The sequence below is a fragment of the Corvus brachyrhynchos genome, unplaced genomic scaffold, assembly GCF_000691975.1.
Source record: "Corvus brachyrhynchos isolate BGI_N302 unplaced genomic scaffold, ASM69197v1 scaffold398, whole genome shotgun sequence".
Taxonomy (NCBI): domain Eukaryota; kingdom Metazoa; phylum Chordata; class Aves; order Passeriformes; family Corvidae; genus Corvus; species Corvus brachyrhynchos.
In genome coordinates this window covers 1,003,569-1,023,831 of record NW_008239780.1, presented here as the reverse complement: position 1 = coordinate 1,023,831, position 20,263 = coordinate 1,003,569, and the positions used below count along the sequence as shown (strand labels likewise).

General features: G+C 37.9%; 1 protein-coding gene across 5 annotated transcripts in view; it reads right to left on the bottom strand.

The window, feature by feature from the left end:
• The window catches only part of GRIA3 (glutamate ionotropic receptor AMPA type subunit 3), a 148,815-nt gene that overhangs the window by 100,909 nt on the left and 27,643 nt on the right, over window positions 1-20,263 (bottom strand). For all 5 annotated transcript variants that reach the window (XR_001864883.1, XM_008640482.2, XM_017743149.1 and 2 more), the window contains exon 2: window positions 15,263-15,502. Coding sequence is in view for 4 of the 5 variants with exons in the window: in XM_008640482.2 (XP_008638704.2) it covers window positions 15,263-15,502 (240 nt within the window). In the remaining variant the exon portion in view is untranslated. The remainder of the gene's footprint in view (window positions 1-15,262; window positions 15,503-20,263) is intronic.

Genomic DNA, 20,263 nt, shown 5'->3' with positions numbered 1-20,263 from the left:
TGTGGGCTTATAACTTCACTTACTGTTTATGGAAATGTCCCATTAGCAATTGCAGCTCCTTTAATTCAGTAACAAATCTGGTGAAATTTTTTTTTCAATTGACATTACACTCATTGGAAGACCAGACCTTTAGGACAGAAGGGGACCACAATGATAAATTGATATAGGCCAAACTGAAATTATAACTCAGGCTGAAAAAAAGGAAGGAAAATGTTTTTCTAAATGAAAGTTAATGACACTTACTTTAAAAACTGAACAAAGATTAAACTAAAAGTTAGGCTTGAAACAGCATGGACCAGATTTCTTGCAGAAAAACTAACACTTTTCAGCTTGGTCCAAAATGAATTTTGCAATTTCTGTTTCACTCAACATTTCCCACTCCTTCTCAGGTTCCACTTGACTTTAAGTTATTCTTTCTATGCTTTAATTCTGTCAGGCAGGAAAGAAAATATACATTTTTTACTTATGTTGAAGAGCCTAGTGTTATGTTATCACAGAATAAAGTAAAAATTCCTTGAAGGAAATGAGAAAAGACTGTGAATAGTAACTTGAGAAGAAGACACTGCACCAAGGAATATTCTGTACAGGACAGTCATTAAAAAAGACTAAAACCACAGAAATACAACAGCTTTCAGGTTTCTTTAACAAAGATGTTCCTAAAAATCCCTGAAGAATCACAGAGAAATCATTAGAACATCATTTTTATTAGCTTACAGAAAACCAGTTTCCCTTGTGACACAGCAATTTCCGCCTTTATTGCTTCTAGACTCTGGTCTCTGTGTGACAATTGAAGCCACCATTCTTCTTTCTATAATTCACATAGACATACCTCGAGTAATAAAACTGAAGCTAATTCTCAATTTTCTAGCAAAATGTCCACTGAAGCCTCCCTGTTTCCCTTCACTCTAGTGTAATAATCTGCAATTATTTGTTTAAAGTAGTTCTCAAAATCCCCATTGTGACAGATGTTGCAGAACAGAGCAAAAATGTATTCCCTCCCCACCTTCAGTAATGACTGCAGGTTAAATACAGTAATTAAGTGAAGCTCTACCATCTGACCTCAAGAGTGGTATAAAGCATGACAATCAAAATATTACAAAGTGGTCCACAGCAGAACTTCTCATTATTGATACAATGAACTCATTGTTCTTAAGCAAACATTTTAAATAGCATTCATTATTCATGTGGAGTCCTAAAGATTACCTATCTGGGATTTAGAAAAAAGAACACATTTGAATATCAAAAAATGGCAGATTTTTTAATCTTTTGTAAGAATCGTTTTGTACAAGTTCTTATCTCTGAGGTACAATTTTGTTGTTTGAAATGGACACGTAAAGAAATTACTTTTAAACACATTAGGTCAAATCTTCACCTATGCAAATCTGCATGGTTTCACTTCAAAGAAATGAAATGAATGGCTTTCACTATGCTCTGAGGCATATGCTGATTTTTACACAACTGAACTGACTTGGTTACATCCAGTAGCAGTCTGAATTCCCTGCAGTAAAAGTTTTAATGTTAAAAACATTTTGACAAAACCAAGCTTTTGAGTCAGAGGGAGGTCACTAAAGTCACAGAAACACTACCTGCAGAAAAATGCAAATGAATATCCCATAAAGCAAGAAGGTATCGATGCAAAATGAATAGCACTTAACACTTAAGAACAAATAACATAATCGCTCACATTATCTTTTTATCCATAATTTTCATTGGAGACCAAATAAAATGTTATGAGGACGCAGCTGGCATCTAAAATTCACTATGAGGCAGACAATGATGTGTTTACATTGCCTACTGCTGCCAGTTTTTGAAGATGGTCAACCCAGAGATTACATAAATTAAATCTAAGTTGTAATGGTCTACAGCTGCTTACACTCTATGTTGTATTAATAATGAAAGCTCAGTGTAGTTCTATACACTTCAGACTTTTGAAGGCACTGTTTCTATTCATGCCTCCAGATGTATAGTTTCGTGATAATTCTTAAAATCATGAAAATTACTACCATAAAACTGAGAATTCATAATCAAACAGCCAAGCTGAATACCTTCCTATCAGGGAATGGTGCTTTAATACAGAGATATTACTATGTGGTCACGTCAAAAGGGATGCATTGTTTGGCCTTACAGGTCACGAATGCAGTATGTACTCTCCTCTGATTTGGAGCACAAGGAAAACAAGTAAACCAAATGGGTCACTATTAAATGTCTGCCATTCACATCCATTTTGTTGTTTTCTTTGAAAAGGGTAGCTAAGTGGTTCCAGAGAGGACGACTACAATAATAACTACACTAAAACAATATAGATGCACACAATTTTTACTTGCATCAACATCTCTAAAACCAGACAAATAAGCAATGAGACAACCCTGCAAAATGCTTCAGGGCACCCAAATTCATGTTAAGATGTGGATAATAAGTCTGCTTTTTTTACCACTATTTTTTTCTAACTGAAACAGGACAACTACAACATTGTGATGAATGTGTTCCAAAAGTTTTTCTCCAAGCTGTCTCTATGATGTGGAATATCTCTTAAAGCACCACAGACACTTGTGTAACTGAGGCAGTTCATTGTAAGGCTTTTTTAAAATAGCATAGCATGAAACTCAAACTGTCAGTGCATAAATTACTGCTGCCTTGAGGCTGCAATAACTTATGCATCCTTGTATTCCCCCTCATACACCTCCCCTTTCAAAGAGAAGTTCAGCTCTCCACTCCCACCCCCACCTCTCCACCTCTTTGTGGCAACCCTTACAAAGCCATTATAAATCCACAGGCCTGCCCAGAGAACTGTGTAACAAATTGCAGGAAAAACAAAACGGGGGTTTGGGGCTTTACTTTCAAGAAATCTCTGCAAAAACGGTACTGCAATAATTATGTGTTTATATAACTCATTATTATTTGTCTACAGTCAGGCATAATTTGATTTTATTGCTTTAATAAAAACTTGATCTAATTTGAGATTATCACTGTCAGTTCATGGACAAACCTAACTGATCGATAATGCCAGCCCTACTGAACAATAGGCAATTCTATCTGCAGAGCAATTACTGACACCAGTGTAGTCAGCTGAAAGGCTTGATCTTGCTAAACCAAACAATGTCAGGAGACTGGCTTCTTTATTTTTCATATCCTTATTTTTGTTTTTTTTTTTCTTTTTCATTCCCCTTAAAGAATAAAGCCTTATCTTGCTAATAAAAGACGGGCTAAACTACACAAACTGTACGCTAATATTGGCTCCTAAAATCATAATATCTCCTTTTTTAAGCAGGGGTAAAAAAGCCAGTAAGAACTAAGATTGCAGCAAATAGCACTCTTTGATCTAGAAACACACAATATCTTCAGTCTTAGCAGCAGATCATGACAGAATCCAGTCTATGATGGTGTTATATGTATATAAAGCTGGCAAAACAAATATATTGCACGGAAAGGATTTCATACTGCAGTTGTGACTTAAACTCATCAAATTAAATTTTTGATTAATTAATGCACAGAGACTGAGGTCAATGTGGTATATGACTGCCATTTCGTAAAAATTAATGACAATTATGGATTCTTTGAAACATTTTAGATGGCTCAGCAGGACATAATGTAACTGAAAATTACAGTCAATAGAGGAAATATACTGTTTATATCACAACTCCATCCAACATTCTAGTTTATTTGATGTATTCATCCATTAGAACCACACATACTTCCGTATTAACCACTCCACTTGAACTGAAGGCACCCAAGAGTTTTAACAGATGCTTTCCCACGTTAATTCTGAGACTACATCATTATTTTTATATCACCAAGGGGATCATAGTATAAATTTACAAGGCCATATATAGCTGCAAAAATTACAATACGTCCTCAGAGTGACCGGCATGAAACACTTTTGCTAAAAAAGACACCTGAACATGTTTGCATTACTTGCCATATTTATTTAATGGCTTCAGAGTGTCTACAATATTCTAAGGTACCCTTAGAAAATCTTTAATGACCATGGTCAAGCATTTTCTTCTCTGGAAAAGTCCTCTTAACTATGACTATGAGATCTAGATAGCTGAAGAACAGCTCAGAGAGACCGTGTTTAGACTGCTTTGTATGCCATGCCACAAGAACAGGAAAGGAGCAAAAGGGCTTTTCACTGAACAGCCTTTCATTAGGCTAAGGCAGAATAGTCAGAAGTGTCTTTTACTTTGCAAAGGGGAAAGAATCCTCAGTTAAATGCTCACAACACATAGGTGCTGATTAAAAAAATGCCACAACTGAACAAAGCTTTTGGATGTGTATTAGGCCCTGGGCAGGAGGGTTCAATGCACTGTGCAGAGTGGTCCTGCTCCTTTATAACCCATTCTCAAGTACAGTTGGGCAGATTATCAAAATGTGAGCTACCAAAAATGAATTACTGCTCTTCTGAACATGAATATAGAGTGGAGAAATAACTCATAACTTCATAAACAACAGAAGAAATGTTATAAAGATATCAGCACTTTATGCAAATAAGAGTAGTCTTACACCTAATATGTGCACAGCCCTGACAATTCACTGCATGTAATTATTACTATCAGCATTGACAAAAATATCCCCTAAGCAAACAATACCTCAGAAGCTCCTAAGAAACCTTACCAACCACTTCTTGGCATGTGTTAACCTTTCCAGGCTGCTGCTGGTATGTGCCAGCACAGCTCTGGGATGTTCACAGCTTCCCAAGCACTCACAGCACCAGCACCAGGCACTGTGCTGGGGCACAGGGTAGACCCGAGTTGTGTTTCCAGTACACACAGCTCTGGCTTATGAAATACTTCACTTTCACCAGCCCATACTGCTCACTAAGCTGCTACCTTGGCAAGAACTCCTACTCAGGCTCCATCCCATTCACCTGAAAGGAGCACAGATGTACTTTATGTGCAAATCCAGACTCCAGGGCTAACCTGCATCATGGAGTGGCGCCTGAGGAATGTGGCCCTAAGTACTGGAGGAGAAACACTTCAGCATTAAAGGGGATACTTTGCTGTTGTAAGAGATGACAACCCTGTTCAGTTTAACAAACTGAAGAGGGGCCCTGAATAATGTTGCTAAGCTGTACAAATCATTGACTGCTGATTTGTTTCCTTGGGCTGCTGACAACCAAGGTAAGTCAGAAACACTTATAAGTGCAAAGCAACAGCCTGTGAACACAATGAGCTCAGGCTAAGGAGGAATAAAACCTCAGGTCACCTTTCCCTCCCAATGATTCTTTGCATCATGAATCAAAGCAAAAGAGGTGGCCAGGAAAAGCTATGCATCTAGAGTTGATGAAATGAATAATTACTTGTTACTGAGTCTAAAATTCATGTCAGGAACTTCTCACATTTTTTCTTTAGAGATTAATACTTAATCATTTTATGGAGCTATTTTTCATCCCACTGTACTACCATATCTTATATACCTCCTGAAATGCAGGCTCACAGTGCTGTCCTACTCTGAATTGCAAGAAGGAGAACTTAAAAAAAAAAAAGGAAAAGAAGGTGTGATATTAAATGTCTCAAGAGAAACCAGAGAAAAACCTATCTCCATGAGAGAAAAATCCTTTAAAAACTCCTTAACCTAAATACAATACGAGGTCATTTTACCTGCTAGCTGAGTGGGTTTGTCACAAATGCATTCACATTTATTCTGCTTCTACAAAGCACTCAAGTCATCTTTATGCTTACTAAAACTGCTGATATTTTCTGGAAAGAAAAAGGCATGTGGTTAAACTGGTTTGGTAAATTCTCTAAAGCCTGAAAGAAGAAACTAAATTGGCCAAGTGTCATAGATGAAGGAAAGTACTGAAGACATAACCAATGGATTCATCCATCCATGGCGAACATCTTTAAATAACTACCTTAAATACAAAGCTTCTAAGTAATCCATTACGACTTTCTTCAAAGGCTCAAGTATTTTTCTAGGTGAAAAGGGAAATTCATGGTAAAATTTAAGGGAATTCTTGTGCAGGAGCATGCAAAACTGCTTTTCATCAGTAACCATGGCCACTGACTTCCAGCATGACATTCTGTGCATCTCTTAAGTCAAAGCTCACTGTGCTTTCAACTCAACAAAGGTATTTCCACACACATAAGCAGACGAAGACCAGGTTGTTAACCTGCTGATCAGTACATCAAATCTTCCGTCTGAAAAATGGGACTGGAACCCCTTGCATGCCAACATTCTCTCTTTGCTGTTTGAGACCATCAAAGGAAAATCACTTTAAAAGCACAAAGGCCTTAACAAAGCTAAATTCTTACACACCATTCACCCAGCATGATATAGTTCTGTATCGAAAGAAATTCAAACTGCATATGAAGTCTCTCTTTTAGTAGTAAGAAAAGAACATGCATATCATTGCTCAGCTGAGAAGCAGTTTTGGAGCATCTGAGGCCACTGTATGGAAGGAGAAGCTTTGGTTTACTAACTTGTTGAGATACTCCATTTTACTCATATATTTCTCAAGCACTGGAGAAATCTCCTTTGTGTTTGGTGTTTTTTACAACTTGCAACTACTACAGTCATTCTATTATGCTACAACAGCTTGTGCTCATTCCATAGAAGCTCTTCACCCAGTGAATGGTTCATTTGCCTGGGCTGAAAACCATCCTCTCACTACCACACCAAGCTCAAAGAAGTGTGCAGTCTTTCACAGTGTATGCTGGGAACCTGTTCCCTCATTGTGAATAAAAAATATCCCTTGTTCCATAAATACCATGGGCCACCAGTAGCAGTTGTCACTCGGGCTAAGAAAGAATGATTTCTAGGTGAAGAAAGATGCACAGGAAGAGCAAACACACAGTCATGATCCAGTGAAAGGTGATGACATTTGCAAACTTGTAAGAATACTAACATGCTAAATAACTGCCACCTTAACTGCCCTAAGGAACAGGGTGTCAAAATGTCTTTCCTTTGGAAAACTTGTGATAACCAGAACATGATACTCCACTAGAGCAGTCAAGTTCACATACAAATGCAATATTACACATCTCTTTTTGGTACATACTTGAAAATTGCTTCATCTTGATTTTGCGTTAAATAGTGATGCTTTCTTCAGTCCCACTGAGAGTACCAGCTCCCTTATGCAGATTTTAAGTCAGCAAGAAACTTTAGTTCCATGGACAGAATCAGCCCAAGTTCCCAGGTCAAGCCAGCCTGCCTTTCTTAGAGCATCCATACACCAAAGATTTACAAAGCTGTGCTGTATATGCACATGCAAAATAATAAACTCAAGAAAAGTAACTATCAGAAACTCCTAGATCTGTTGGGTGAGATGGACTAAATAAACAGGTTTCAAAAAAATCTACCCTCAGTCTTTTGCATACAGGTTTTCTTTTCTACAGCCTTCCTTTCTAGTCTAAGAAGTCCCATCTCCTTCCCAGGATCCACAAATTCCACCTTGTCTGCCCTGGTTCCAAGCAAAGTCTGTCCATCACCTCTAAGGCTTGGCTTTGTGTCAAGTCCTTGCCTTTGCCTCAGAGCAAAAGGGCCAACAATGCTTCTCATGTATCTTTTCAGCCCCTTCCCCCTCCACCTCTCATTGGAAACTGTTGAAACTTTAGCTTTGTTTCAGGAAATCTAGAAAAGTGAGATTCTGACCATTTACGCCTTGCTGTTGCAGACATAAAATCAACTGAGAACAAAAGCATCTGCCACTTAAATTACTTTTGCACACAAGGAAAGAATTAAATGTTACGGCTCTACCAGAAGTTGATAAAACATGCATATTTATGAAAAGATAAGTATTTAAAGGCATGCATTTACCCAGCTCAATTTATAAAGACAATAATCTGCAGACTTACCTCTAAGGCTTTGGTGAGTAGCAATGCTGCTGGTTTTCCTGTTCACTACATAAGATATTCAGGGCCTCAGCACATGATCCTGAGGGTTCTGGGTGCTTTCATTAGGACCACAAGGATGGACACATCCTGCTTTAGACTTACAGACATCATCTATCCTGAACCTGCCTATTCCTACTCTGTATCCAGAATTTTCTGACTCAGGTTTATGACCTGATTTCACACAAAGTCAAGTCAGATTCTGACACTGGATTCACACTCAGTGTGAAGGTGGGTATGAGGATACTGTAATACCCTTTTCTTTATGAATGGGCTGACACATGTGCTTCCTTATTCTCAGAGGCTCCATGGAGCAAGACACAAATGTTTGTACATGTGCAGTTACTCCTCTTGTGGGAAAACACTGCTGACAGTAGTGTGTGTTCCAACAGCTTCAAGGGATGCTCAGGCATTGGGCCTGGGCATCTCAACACCAAACTGAGCCCACTGTGTGTACGCAATACTTACAAAGAGACACAAAGCTGCCATACAGGATACCCCCATGAACTCTGTGCTGTTGGTCTTAAGCTGCATCTTGCCAGCATGATACATCTCATGCTGGATGACTTTCAAAGCTGATTCATTCCTCCTGTTCATAAGCTAGAAAAACGGTTTAAGTGATTACCAGGGGTAAGCTAAACAAATAGCAGCTAATGGGAAAGATCAGGAGAAAAATGCTTAAGGCTCTCAGTCCACCTAAAAACCAGCCAACATTCATTCTCCCACACAGGGTCTCAATGTTTGTTTGGGCAAGGATCAGTGAAAGGGCTTTCTTCTGTATCTGTGTACCACAGAGACCAAGATAAAAGGAGTCGGTATGAGACTTCAGAGATTCAGAGGAAATAAATGGAAAGTGATTATCAAAAGCTAGATTTAACTGTTCAGGCTCAGATTATTCCTGAACATATTTAGGCAGTAAAATCAAACAGTAAAGCAATCCTGAAATATTTCAGTTAAGGTCCTGGCATGCTTCCTGAATAGAGCTTTGGTTCAGACATTATACTGTTGAAAGCAATGAAACAATGTGCCCTAAATACGTATGTCAAGGTTTGCCTCCTTGCGAGGTTAAATTACTTATATTTTATACAAACACCTCTAAGCAGTATCTATGACTTTCAACCCCATATAAATACAAATTCTAGGCATCGTAAGATGGTAAAATCACTCATTCCCAAAAGGCTGCTAGTGAAAGAAACAGATCATTTTCCTATTGCATGTAAGTACATGAAGTATGATTGTTCTTTAAATCTAAATAATGGATTTTCTAACATAATGATCCTTGCACTCTGTATGTTCTCTATTGTAGCAGAGCATGAAAACCTGAACATACACCACATCCTTTCAAGCAAAGCCACGCAAAAGATGCCCCACTTTGTGGCGATGCTGCAAGTTGCTTTTGACCTAGAAGAAAATTCCTGCATGGCAGTTACTGGGGCACATAAGTCTCCAAATGTAGAGACCTGTGACACCTGGTCCCGTGACATGGGAGGTCTTGCCAAGATTTTACTCCCTACTGTGCACTTCCCACTATATAAAGTGGGAAAGGAGAATGAGGCAGATCATCTACATGAACGCCAGCAATTGATACTGGCGGCTTATCACCCCCATGATCCTGGGCTGCTGCCCAAAATACTCCTGCAAAAAGAGCCAAAAAACTCAGAAGAATCAAAGTTTGCAGTGACCCTCCCTTTTTTTGTCACCTTTGGTGTTTTACAGGTTCCCAAATAAGCTTTGCATGTTGCTTTATTCTTTGCCACAGACTGACATTTACAGAAGAAAATGTCAAAATTTTAAATCCTTTCATACTTCTGAAAGTGTAAGCAAAATACAATGCATCAACCTCATAGGTGCAACTGAGAAGAATTAAACAGGTATAAACATACTAGCAAACAAGAATTACAATTTTAAAATGGACCAAGTCCATGTTTAATTCTGAGAAAACTGTAAGCCAGCATTAATTCCTTTTTTCTTTATGTAAGGGATTCAGAGCAGTTTTTCAGCTAGGGGGATAACTCCCCTGCTCTGAAGAATAAACATGCTAATGAAGTCAGCTATTGATTCTTTTGACATTTGACTGAACAGCAGGTGCTGAATTCAGGGTTTACTAATGCTGGTGTAGCTGCTACCCCTATTTTTATTTTCCCCTTCATTGAAGAATGATCTTTATAAAGAAAATAAAACTTCCTGACATGCAGAAAGACAAAACAGAGTCTAAGGAATGAGCTATACAGAAGGAGGAGTTCCTTTGCACCTCTCTGCTGATGGAAGGTGCTTATAAACAGGAGTCAGTCATTCTGTTAGTTTACATTCTTCATTGCCGTTTTCAGGAGAGTTGGTCCACCAGAACCCAGCATTCTAAAATCCGTAGGAATCCCCCAAGTACTAAAGCACAGTTCTTTTAGAGTCCATAAAAATTAATCCTATCCCACATTCTGCAAAAAAAAGTTACATTCTACATATGAGTAATTTTCAGTGCAACTCTTACTTAATCAAATAAAAAAATCCATCAATTTAATTTTGTGCAAGTTATAATGAGCCTGGTTCTACATACCACTTCTTTTATCAGCTCCAATCTCTCATTCTCCAGGGAAAGCAGTACAGAAGTGTCTTGTCCCTTGATAGCAATAGATAACTAACCTCATTTTGTAAAAGCAGAACTCAACAGAGTTGTTCTTTGTCTCCAGCAGAAGCAGGGAATCAGACCTCATTGCCTTGTACTGAACCCATTTTAAGGCAATTTGATGCCTTACACATGATCATTGAAAAGCTCCCAGTTGTACCTTTTTTCCCCTCCCCACTCTTTTCACCTGGCAGTTCTTTATGCAACAGAGTACTACGAGGTTTCATATTTAGAAGAAATAGGACTAGTCATATTTTCTGAACCTGTATTTTGAGGCCTTCTGCATCCTTACGTACCCATTACATTCAAGTCAAATTTTTGTCTTTTCGGTAGCAGTAGGGATTAAAGATGTAATTGTTTTCAAAGCAGACATTTTCAACTCTCCTTAGACAAATAACTCCGGGCATTAGAGTAACACTTCCCTGCCTCAGCCTTCATCTAGCCACTGTTAGCCAATGAAAAAAAAATATTACCCAACAATAACTTTATTTATCACGGCTTTTTTCCTTGACTTTAGGTCTTGCTAGATACCTATCGATAGACTAAATCAAAACCAAATGACAAAGAACTTTAGATTTAGTGAGGGGTTTGGTTACAATGCCATAAAAAAACTGTGATGTCTCTATACCTCTGTCCAGACTGAGCTGCTATTGAGTAAGAAGGCATTACACGAACACAGTCAGCCACTTCTCTGTCTTGTGATGACTCCTACAACCTGAAGAAGGTGAAGACTTGATGCAAATCACAAAAATCACTTGGTGTGGTTTTGTTTAAATGATCTGCCTGACAGAAATCAGTTTCTTTGTGCACAGTAGGTATGACAAATCAAAATAACTTAGGGAAAAATGCTTGTGTTACATTGACAGATGGAAAGCGAACAATCTGTACAAAACTGTGTTTCTCTGGCAAAAATAAACCAAAATGTTATTTAACATTATGAAAGTTTAAATAAACAAAAGCTTCAATATTATAGTTCATCATACCATTTTCATAATTAGGAAGTATTTCACACTTTCAAGCAACAATAAGGTGTTTATGAAACTCACAAGTTTCACACCCTCTGCACACATTCACACCTGTGTTACTCCAGTTCACTGAATTCAGTGGAACAATATCTGATTTAAGGTAAACCAAGAGAAGAAACAGACCTGAAGACTAAACCTGAGGGTTTTGATGAAACATAATCCACAGCATCAGATACAAAAGGTGACTTTCCTGACAAGTGCTATCCAAATTCTTAACAGCTTTCTGTATGTAACTTCGCCTCATCTCACCCTGACATAATCTTAATTAGCCTTAGTCCTACTGCAGAGAAGCCTACCGAGGCAGTTACCACCATACAATTAATCAGATATTTTGCACGCATCACAGCAACCAACAGTGTCAACTTACTGATGTGAGTTAATACAAACAGAAATCAACCCTGCCTTTCCCTTTCACATGAGCTAAAAGCATGTGGCATGGAGTGAACATATGACTATTTCTTCTACACATCACCTAATGTCCTTTTTTCCTTTGGCAACCATTTCCTAAGGCAGCATTACTCTGTGCAAAGTATGCTTTGGGGTTTTTTCTGCTGGTACTAGGAGAGAAATGTGATTTGGTATTTCTCTTAAATTGCTGTTTCTTCATAGAAGAATAAGTTTATCAACTGAAATTAGCAATGATAAGACATAATTCTTGCTGGTGAAATTCGAGAATCTCACCTTTTTTTTCCTGTGTGCTTTAGCAGTTTTTAAGAAACTGAATTTTACACCTTCACATAAATATACTTTTGAGAGCACGATCTGCAGCCATCATCTCATAACAACAGAAAATATTATTTTATACTTAACATAAGTATATACAATGTACACACTAACTCAACTGATTAAAAACTTCACCACCTATCTATGTAATTATACATCTTAATTTTATTCTATTGTTTGAGATTTATCTTTTGTCTTCCTTGCAGGAGCCAAACATCACAGTATTGTACATAATATCTCTGAGGAGGAAACCATCAAGTCAAGATTACATGACTTGATGGCAAAGAACAAAAGAAAACAAATTTACAAAGCTCCATTTTCCTAAGTTTAAACCAAAAGAGTTCAATAAAACCACAAGAAGGTTTACTCAGTTTTGTATGGCATGTGTAATATGCTGTGGTATTCATTAGTAGTATATGCAGTTTAACACATGGTGGTGTTTCACTTCAGCAGAACATGGTAAAGCTACTTGCAACAACAATTTAGTCCATATATAGTATTCAATGTAAGAAAGAGTAGTCCAATATTTAGTGATTTCTCAGGTTCTCTATTTAGTGATTTCTCCGGTTCTCAGTGAGATTATAGTCTTAGAAAGGCACTATTTAAATGATAGTTTATTTCAGGAACTGCCAATTAACTGCTTAACACATTCTCTCTACAGTGTTTGTGCCCCAAAGCAGTTAAGTATCTAAGACAGGAATTATTAAAAATTGTGACAGCTCTAGTGTTTGCATTTCTTAGCAAAAGAGCATGTACAGTCTATTCACTACCTGACACAAGCAATCATTCCCCATTATTACTGTCCAAACTTTTGGGGTTTTTTTGTGTATTTGAAGGCCTATCACAAGAAATTGGTGAGCTTACTGGAATGGCCAAATGTTCTAGGTGCTGTCATACATGATTATTACTCCTCAAAAAAAAGAATCTAATGTCCATTTCTCAGTACCTAATTGCCCTGCATCTCTCTGATAGTAAACTTCTTAATTTATTGTAATTCTAGAAGATTTAAAACTCTGATAGGATGGCTACCAAGTTTCTATTAAGTAAAATAAAACAGCAGGAAGTGAGGCTAATAAACTGTTCATTTTTTTCCCCATTTCAGCAGTCAGGAGCTATGTTACCAAACAGCATAGCATCAACTAGGAAGGACAGATAAGATGTAAGTTTATCCCAAACAACTTAAAGCCCATCATCAAGCTACCTATATTGTACTGATGCTTCTTCCATCCTAAAGACACAGTTGTCCTTTATCTTCTAGCCCTGTGCTACATTTTATAATCCTACTGCAACCTTCTAATTCAGATTTGTTACTCTGACAGTCAGAATGGCTGACATAACACAGGGCCAGCGAACACCCATGTGAGATGCTGGAGGTTCACAACAGGATTTTGGTTAGTCATTGTAAGGTTATGAGTAAAGTGTTCCAAAGGGATTAGCCATCATAATAAACTCATGATTAGACTGTGTCTACCTAAAGATTGTACACACTGAAAACTGCAAATAAATGCAAGTTTGAGACTGCAAGTCTCCGCTCCTCCTCACTCCCATTATTATCTCAGTTAGTCGGATAGTCATGTCATCTAGACAAATTCTAGTGAACCTCTCATTGTTTTGGATGATTTTTTCCAGTCTAAAGTGCCAAATTTCTTGAATGACTGGTGAAACTCTTTTGAAAGCAAACTTTATTAGCCTAAATCATGATAAGTTTCATCAGTCCCAGAACAAACGGCATTTTACTTCATCACTTACTGTAAGTTCATTGTATTTGGCCACATCAAATAAGCCTTTCTTACTCAGACAAATGGCTTATTCACAGGAGCTTTCATTTAAAAGTGGACTAAGCCAGAAAAACAGATGTATGGGTAGTGGTTTTACAAGATTTAAGAAGTAATGGCATTCTTAACTTCTCCATATTTTCCTACTTAATCTCACTGCTAGTGTTTTTCAGTGCTAGAAATATTTAACACCTCCAAATCACTCAGAAAATTTGAAACTCTTGGCATTCACCTAAATCAGACTGAAAATTACTTTATTTCAATATATGATTTTTTAGGTTTTGGTTGGGTTCTTAACTGGGTGATGCTACTATTCTTCAGTGTGAAAAGTACACCCACTGAAGACTTAATACTTAACAATATGCAGTAGCCTAAGGAAATTTTGTCATGGAAGCCAAGAACAGAATCTAAGCTTCTTTGTCTCTATCGAGATCACTTTGATCTGAAAAATTTCTTGAAGCTGCAAATCATAAAGCTGGTAAGAAAGGCAGTGGCACATCTATTTGATACAAAAAATGCTACACAAGTGTAACAGAGCAAATTCTGTGCACTCAGAGCAGGTGGAAGTTGCAAGATTCCTCACAGAAAATGTTTTCTGATGTCTAGATCTCTTTTTGACATATTTGCTACATTTTCTGCTTATTAGTAGTTAACAATTGGCTTAAGTGTGAAAACAGTGGTTTTAATATGTTTCCACTTAGTTAAGTGTAACTCTGGTCATTCTTGGCATGTATCTCAATTTGTCTCTTGGAATGTGAGATATCTAGAGCATCTTTTCTCCAGCTGAGCCCTAAAGCATCTTACACACTGTATGCTTAGACCACTATTGATGCTTAGACACCTCCAGAGCATATCTTAGCATGGATTGCCTTTGTTCAGTGACAGGAGAAATGTCATTTATGTTAAATGGCGTGGGATTTGCAATGTCATGCACAGTGGAAGGTCCTGCTTATCAGTCTATTTCATAGTGCCGACTCTATTTATTTTGGAAGGACTCAAACACCCTGGCAAGTGTGGAGTCTGCAGTTCCGTGGAAAGCAGGCATGCCAAATTGAATATTTACACTGTTAACACTATACTCAGACAATCTCTTTAAAAATGATCAGTAATATGAAGATGCCTCCTTTTCATTTATCCATTCATTTTAGTTTCTTCAGAACAAACTTGTTTTCTAGGACCATCAGAATGTTCTACCTAAATCCAGAAGAAAACTGGGCTGCACCTACTGATGATGGTAGTACTTAGAGCAAGCTATGAAACAGAAAAATCAGTTAAAATGAGGGTGCTTACCCCGTTCTGTGTCATAGAGGTACACAAACTTTTCCCACTTATAGTAAGTCAAGAGACTCAAGATGGCTCCTTTTAATGCTGGCCGCATCTGGATGACAAACTGCACATCTGCATCTGTTGGGAAGCTTGGTGTGATGAAGGACGTGTGAAGGGCTCCACAGAACGATGTCAGGGTATTCATTGACATCTGGTCATAGAATCCAAAGATGGCATAAACTCCTCTGGAAAACTGTGAACAGACTAAGAAAGACAGACAAGGGTGTTAGAATCTGAAATATAATGAATGCAATCAAACTTTCAAAGTATATTTGAGGTAAGCCTTCTAACCATTCCTGAAATTATCCTGTATGATACAGCAGATGGAGTGAATTAATGAGATAATATATACTAATTTCAATGCAGCAATAAATTGTACCAACTTTGTAGAACTTAAACTGGCCTGAACACATTTATTTTTGGTTGTGTTTTGTCCTGTGTTGTTACAATCCACTAATCTCTCTTTATTCTTTAAAAATGAACATGACATTGCCTGTCTGTAAAATACCTTTCCTTCCTTGAGTAGCACCTTGAGAGCTCTGTGAGGAGCTACATGACAGATGTCAGGTCTGCCTAAAAGTCAGAATGTTAACGTACAGCTTTTCCTGGTATCCAAACTTGATTCAGATCTGATTCATAAAAATCAGGATGTTTTATTCCTTTATAGTCCACAACTCTGAAATCTCTGTGTGGTCTTTTTCAGTGAGAAGTTATGGTGGCTTCTTAACTGAGTGTTAAAATCTTCCAGAAGCAATTTGGAAAGTCTGTGACTTATTATATGACAACACAAATGAGGAACCCATATTGTTGCTTCATGGGATTAAAGCTGATATCCCATAAGATGAAGGCTTTTAGTCCTTAACCATTCTGCTGTCCTGAGGAACTCATCTTGTACCAGAAAAAAATCAAAATTCAGACAAAGATGGTCTTTTTTCACATGTATTTATCTGGGAAAACACTTCATTATTTCCCATCCCTTACAGAGATTGAACAATGACCATTTTGGACAAAAATGAAAGTATTTCAATTTGTAAACATGGCCAGCTACATGGACATTGCAGGAAAAAGAATATCTTTGTTGTTCAGCTCTGTAGGAAAAGTGCAAAATTCTTGTGACCCTGGCTTCTTTCCATGGAGGGAGTCTGCATCAGAGATAGCAAGGGAGCCGGATCTGTGAGGTGCTGGGGCTCTGGATTATAAAAAGACTGTACAACTGCAATACAATACAGCACAGCAGCACTTCTAATCATACCATTGCTGGACGGCGATGAGCAAGTCCCATTTGTACTGAAAAAAGTTTCCCAGAAAAATGTTCATTCAACATTAACAATTTTACTTGTCAAGAACTGGATTTAACAACAATTTACAACAAGCCCCATTGTCTTGGGGTGATTTTATGGTGCTACTCTATTCCCTAATCATCTACTTTATGCCCAGAAATGGCTGCTGTAGCTCTAAGATGAGCCAGGGACAAGGCTGGAGCCTGGGAACCCCGGGCACGGGCTCTGTTCAAACTCTCTTTGCTGGGTGTGCTCCGCGCAGCATGGACCGGGACATTATGTTGCTCCTTTTGTTGGATTCGGTTTTGCTTGCTTAGGCAAGAAGCTTCTTTTTTTATTTCCCCACCTTTTCCCTGGACTCCAGCAGTTTCTTTGTTTCTTTTTTTTCCTTTAACTGTTTTGGTTTGTTCTTTTTTTCCCCTCGCTCTTGGAGGGAGGGGGCTGTGCCAGACAGTCTGGGCCTCAGGAAAGACGGAGGCAGCAAAAGAAAGGACACCAAAACCCACCAGCTTCGCCTGCTGTGAGGAGGAGACCAACTCCAGAAAGGTTCCCATCTATTCTGCCCGAGCATGAGCTCCTGTTCCTCCCCTGCCCTGAGACAAAGGGGGCAGCTGCCATCTTTGCCTCCTGGCTACGCGGCCTAGTGGGTGGTGGGAGTTAAGGTTTTGAAATTTCAATACCTAGCATTTATTCAATCCTTTTCTGTGCCTTGTGGGCACCCTTTCTTTTGTTAATAATCAGTTCAGGTTTTTTTCACTTTCACCCACTGGTATTCATTTCTCTTATTGGCAAATGGGATTATCAAAGCCCTTCTCTTTAGAGGAAAAGCTCATTCCAGGGCGTTTTCTCCTAAAATTTGTCTCTAAACCGAGACACCCATTAAGCACTTTTGCAAACACATTGTATATTTAACTTTGCAAAAAGCAAGGGGAAGTAATTACCAGTAAGGAAGACGTGACTTCTACACAGAAATGTACAGCATTGTTACTTCTGAAAGTACCATCACATTTCCCATCATAAATGCTACCATTCAGGATCACTAAAAACTGTTAAAGTAATTTTAAAAAGGATTCTCCACAATATCAGCTCATTGACACAGCATCATGGAGAACATCTAAAATCGGCAGTCAGGTGTGAAAATTCGATTTTCTTCCTGGAGCTCTAGATACAAAAACTAGAAATGTTGTTAAGGAATTTCTTTAAGTATTTAAGCCACTGTAACACGACATGACTAACTGTGAATACGAGCAGCAAATAACAGCTGGTGAGACACAGAAAGGAATTAAAAGGTGATAATTTCTGAAAGGAAAGTTTGCTGAGGTTCTCAACCACAGGAAAGAAAATATATAAAAGAAGTTATAGTACAGTAAGAGTTTATTCCCAGAGGCATGACTGAGGAATTAAATACACTGTTTAAAAAGGCATTTTGTTAAATTATATACCAGCAGGATATAAAGCAGAAAAGCTACCATAAAAAATTATCTGCTGAAGTAACAAATAAAAAGCATTAATTTACAGGTGGAAAAAAGGGAAAAACAAAAATTACATTAGAAAGTCTGGCAGTCTCCAAATCATTTAAATGGTGTGTAAACCCTGTAATTCCATGGGAATAATCAGTGAAGTGGGATTAATGGAACTGAGCATTCTCACATACATTGAGCCTGTACCTCACAGATCAAGCTTCTTTTACATATTTATTAGTGGCCTAGTTTACCAGTTTTTATGCAGATTCCGTACTGCAGAGAAAAGCAAGTATTCCAGGAATCATCCCTTCTTGCAACGTAAACAAACACATTCACAAAGAACTCCTGATCCTAAAAACTGAGAATACTTCAAACAGTCCTGGATTCACCCGTTATTTCTTAACAGGTGTAAGACTCAGGAATACTTCTGAACTGTGACTCAACTGAATTAAAGTATATTTTCCCAGCAGATTGTGCTCGTTTATGCAAAGAGCCCATCCGCAAGTGGTGAGTAATCTGAGAAAAACACAGTCTGTGAACAACCTGACTAAGCAGGACCTTCTCCAAGTAACACCTTAGAGGCAACACGGAGCTGCTGCTCACATGGAGGTGAGAGCTTCTGATTTGGTCCCCACCTATTTGCAATTATTTTTCCTCCTGAAGGATCACCAAAAATATCTTCTAACAAATGCAACTGCCCACTTTTATTTCCCCTGGTTCAAGTTTGTATTCACTGCAGATTTTAAAGATTAATCCTTTGACAGACTATCTGTCTTCTATTAGTAGCTTATTATTCCTGACTATCTATTCTGCATGCACGGTAGGATGCCAATTTAGTTTTACCAGCCCATTAAAAGGCAAACAAACCTTTGTTTTTATAAGGAAAAGCTAAAAGGCCAATTATCTTGGTCCTCAATGTTCATTTGCATTTTTGAACTCATAGTTTTGTTAAAATTTTGTAGCATTAGGTCTTTCACACAGTTTGTGACCTAATCTCTGTGATCAGACAAATCTATGGAATATCCATGAACCTACAGTGATATTGTTACTCGTTTTCCAAAAAACAAATGTGTAATTACATTCATTTTAATTACACTATTATTCTAACATCACTGAACCCCAAGAAAAATTTTTAAAAGGCTAACTAAGCTTTAACCTTAAGCTCTTTTTACAAACTACTTTCTACTGACAATCAGAACAATCTTCGGGCTTGAGTATGAATTTTGGTATTTTTCCTTAATTAATCACAGTTGATTTATAGGGTTTTTTCCCTATTTGAAAAACGCAGATGGTCAAACACTTACTTTGGCTGTTAAAGAAATTATTTGGACAAGTCCTAGTGCAATCTCATTCCTCAAGAAAAAAAGCAATTTTTTTTCTGAGCTTTGAAACTGCTCTTAGTTATGTGGATGCACATCTGTTTCCAAGGACAGCACATAACCAAGTTGCTTTATAACCTGTTCTGAAAAAGTTTCAATGTCCACAAACAAGGGAGAGAGGTCCTGAGCAGCAGTTATCCAATGGGAGATAATGATAGGCCATTATTTTGGCATTAGGTGCAAGGTGAGTATTTATTAATGGAGATTTAACACTGGACTTGTTCTCAGAGTGAGCTGCCACATGCCATCATGTCCAGGAGAGGAAGTGATGGTATGACAGAAGCCCATGAATTCTCAAGCATGCCAAGAGAAGATAAGAAACTTTCAGGTCATGGCAGACTGGTATTTCCTACCAAGGAAGGAAAATGCTCAGAGCCAGAGTGATAACAGTGGTAAGCAGAATTTACTTAAAAAAAACCTAAAACCAAACAACAACAACAACAACACAACCTAAAAAACAAAACAATCACAAAAAAGAAGGGGGGAAAAAAACAACAGACCCCAAAACCAACCAACCAAAATGCAACTGAAGACAAATAAATAAAAATCTTAGTTTCCATCCTGAATAGCAGCTGAGCCATCCTAAGCATCAGTGTAACCCAATGAACCCAGACTTCTGTTTTACTTGCATTTCCATCCTCCCTCCAGTCAAATCAGGCCCACCACTGAAACTTGCTAATATTAACCAGATAAGTCTTTTTTTGCTCTCAGATCCCAGGAAGGCTGCAGGCCAGAATCTCAAAAGACACCCCACTTCACACAAGTTATTAGACATTTTATGTCTTTTTAAAATTTACTTTTGCTTTACTTTTACCTTTACTTCTAGTTTTTCTGTGTTTTAGT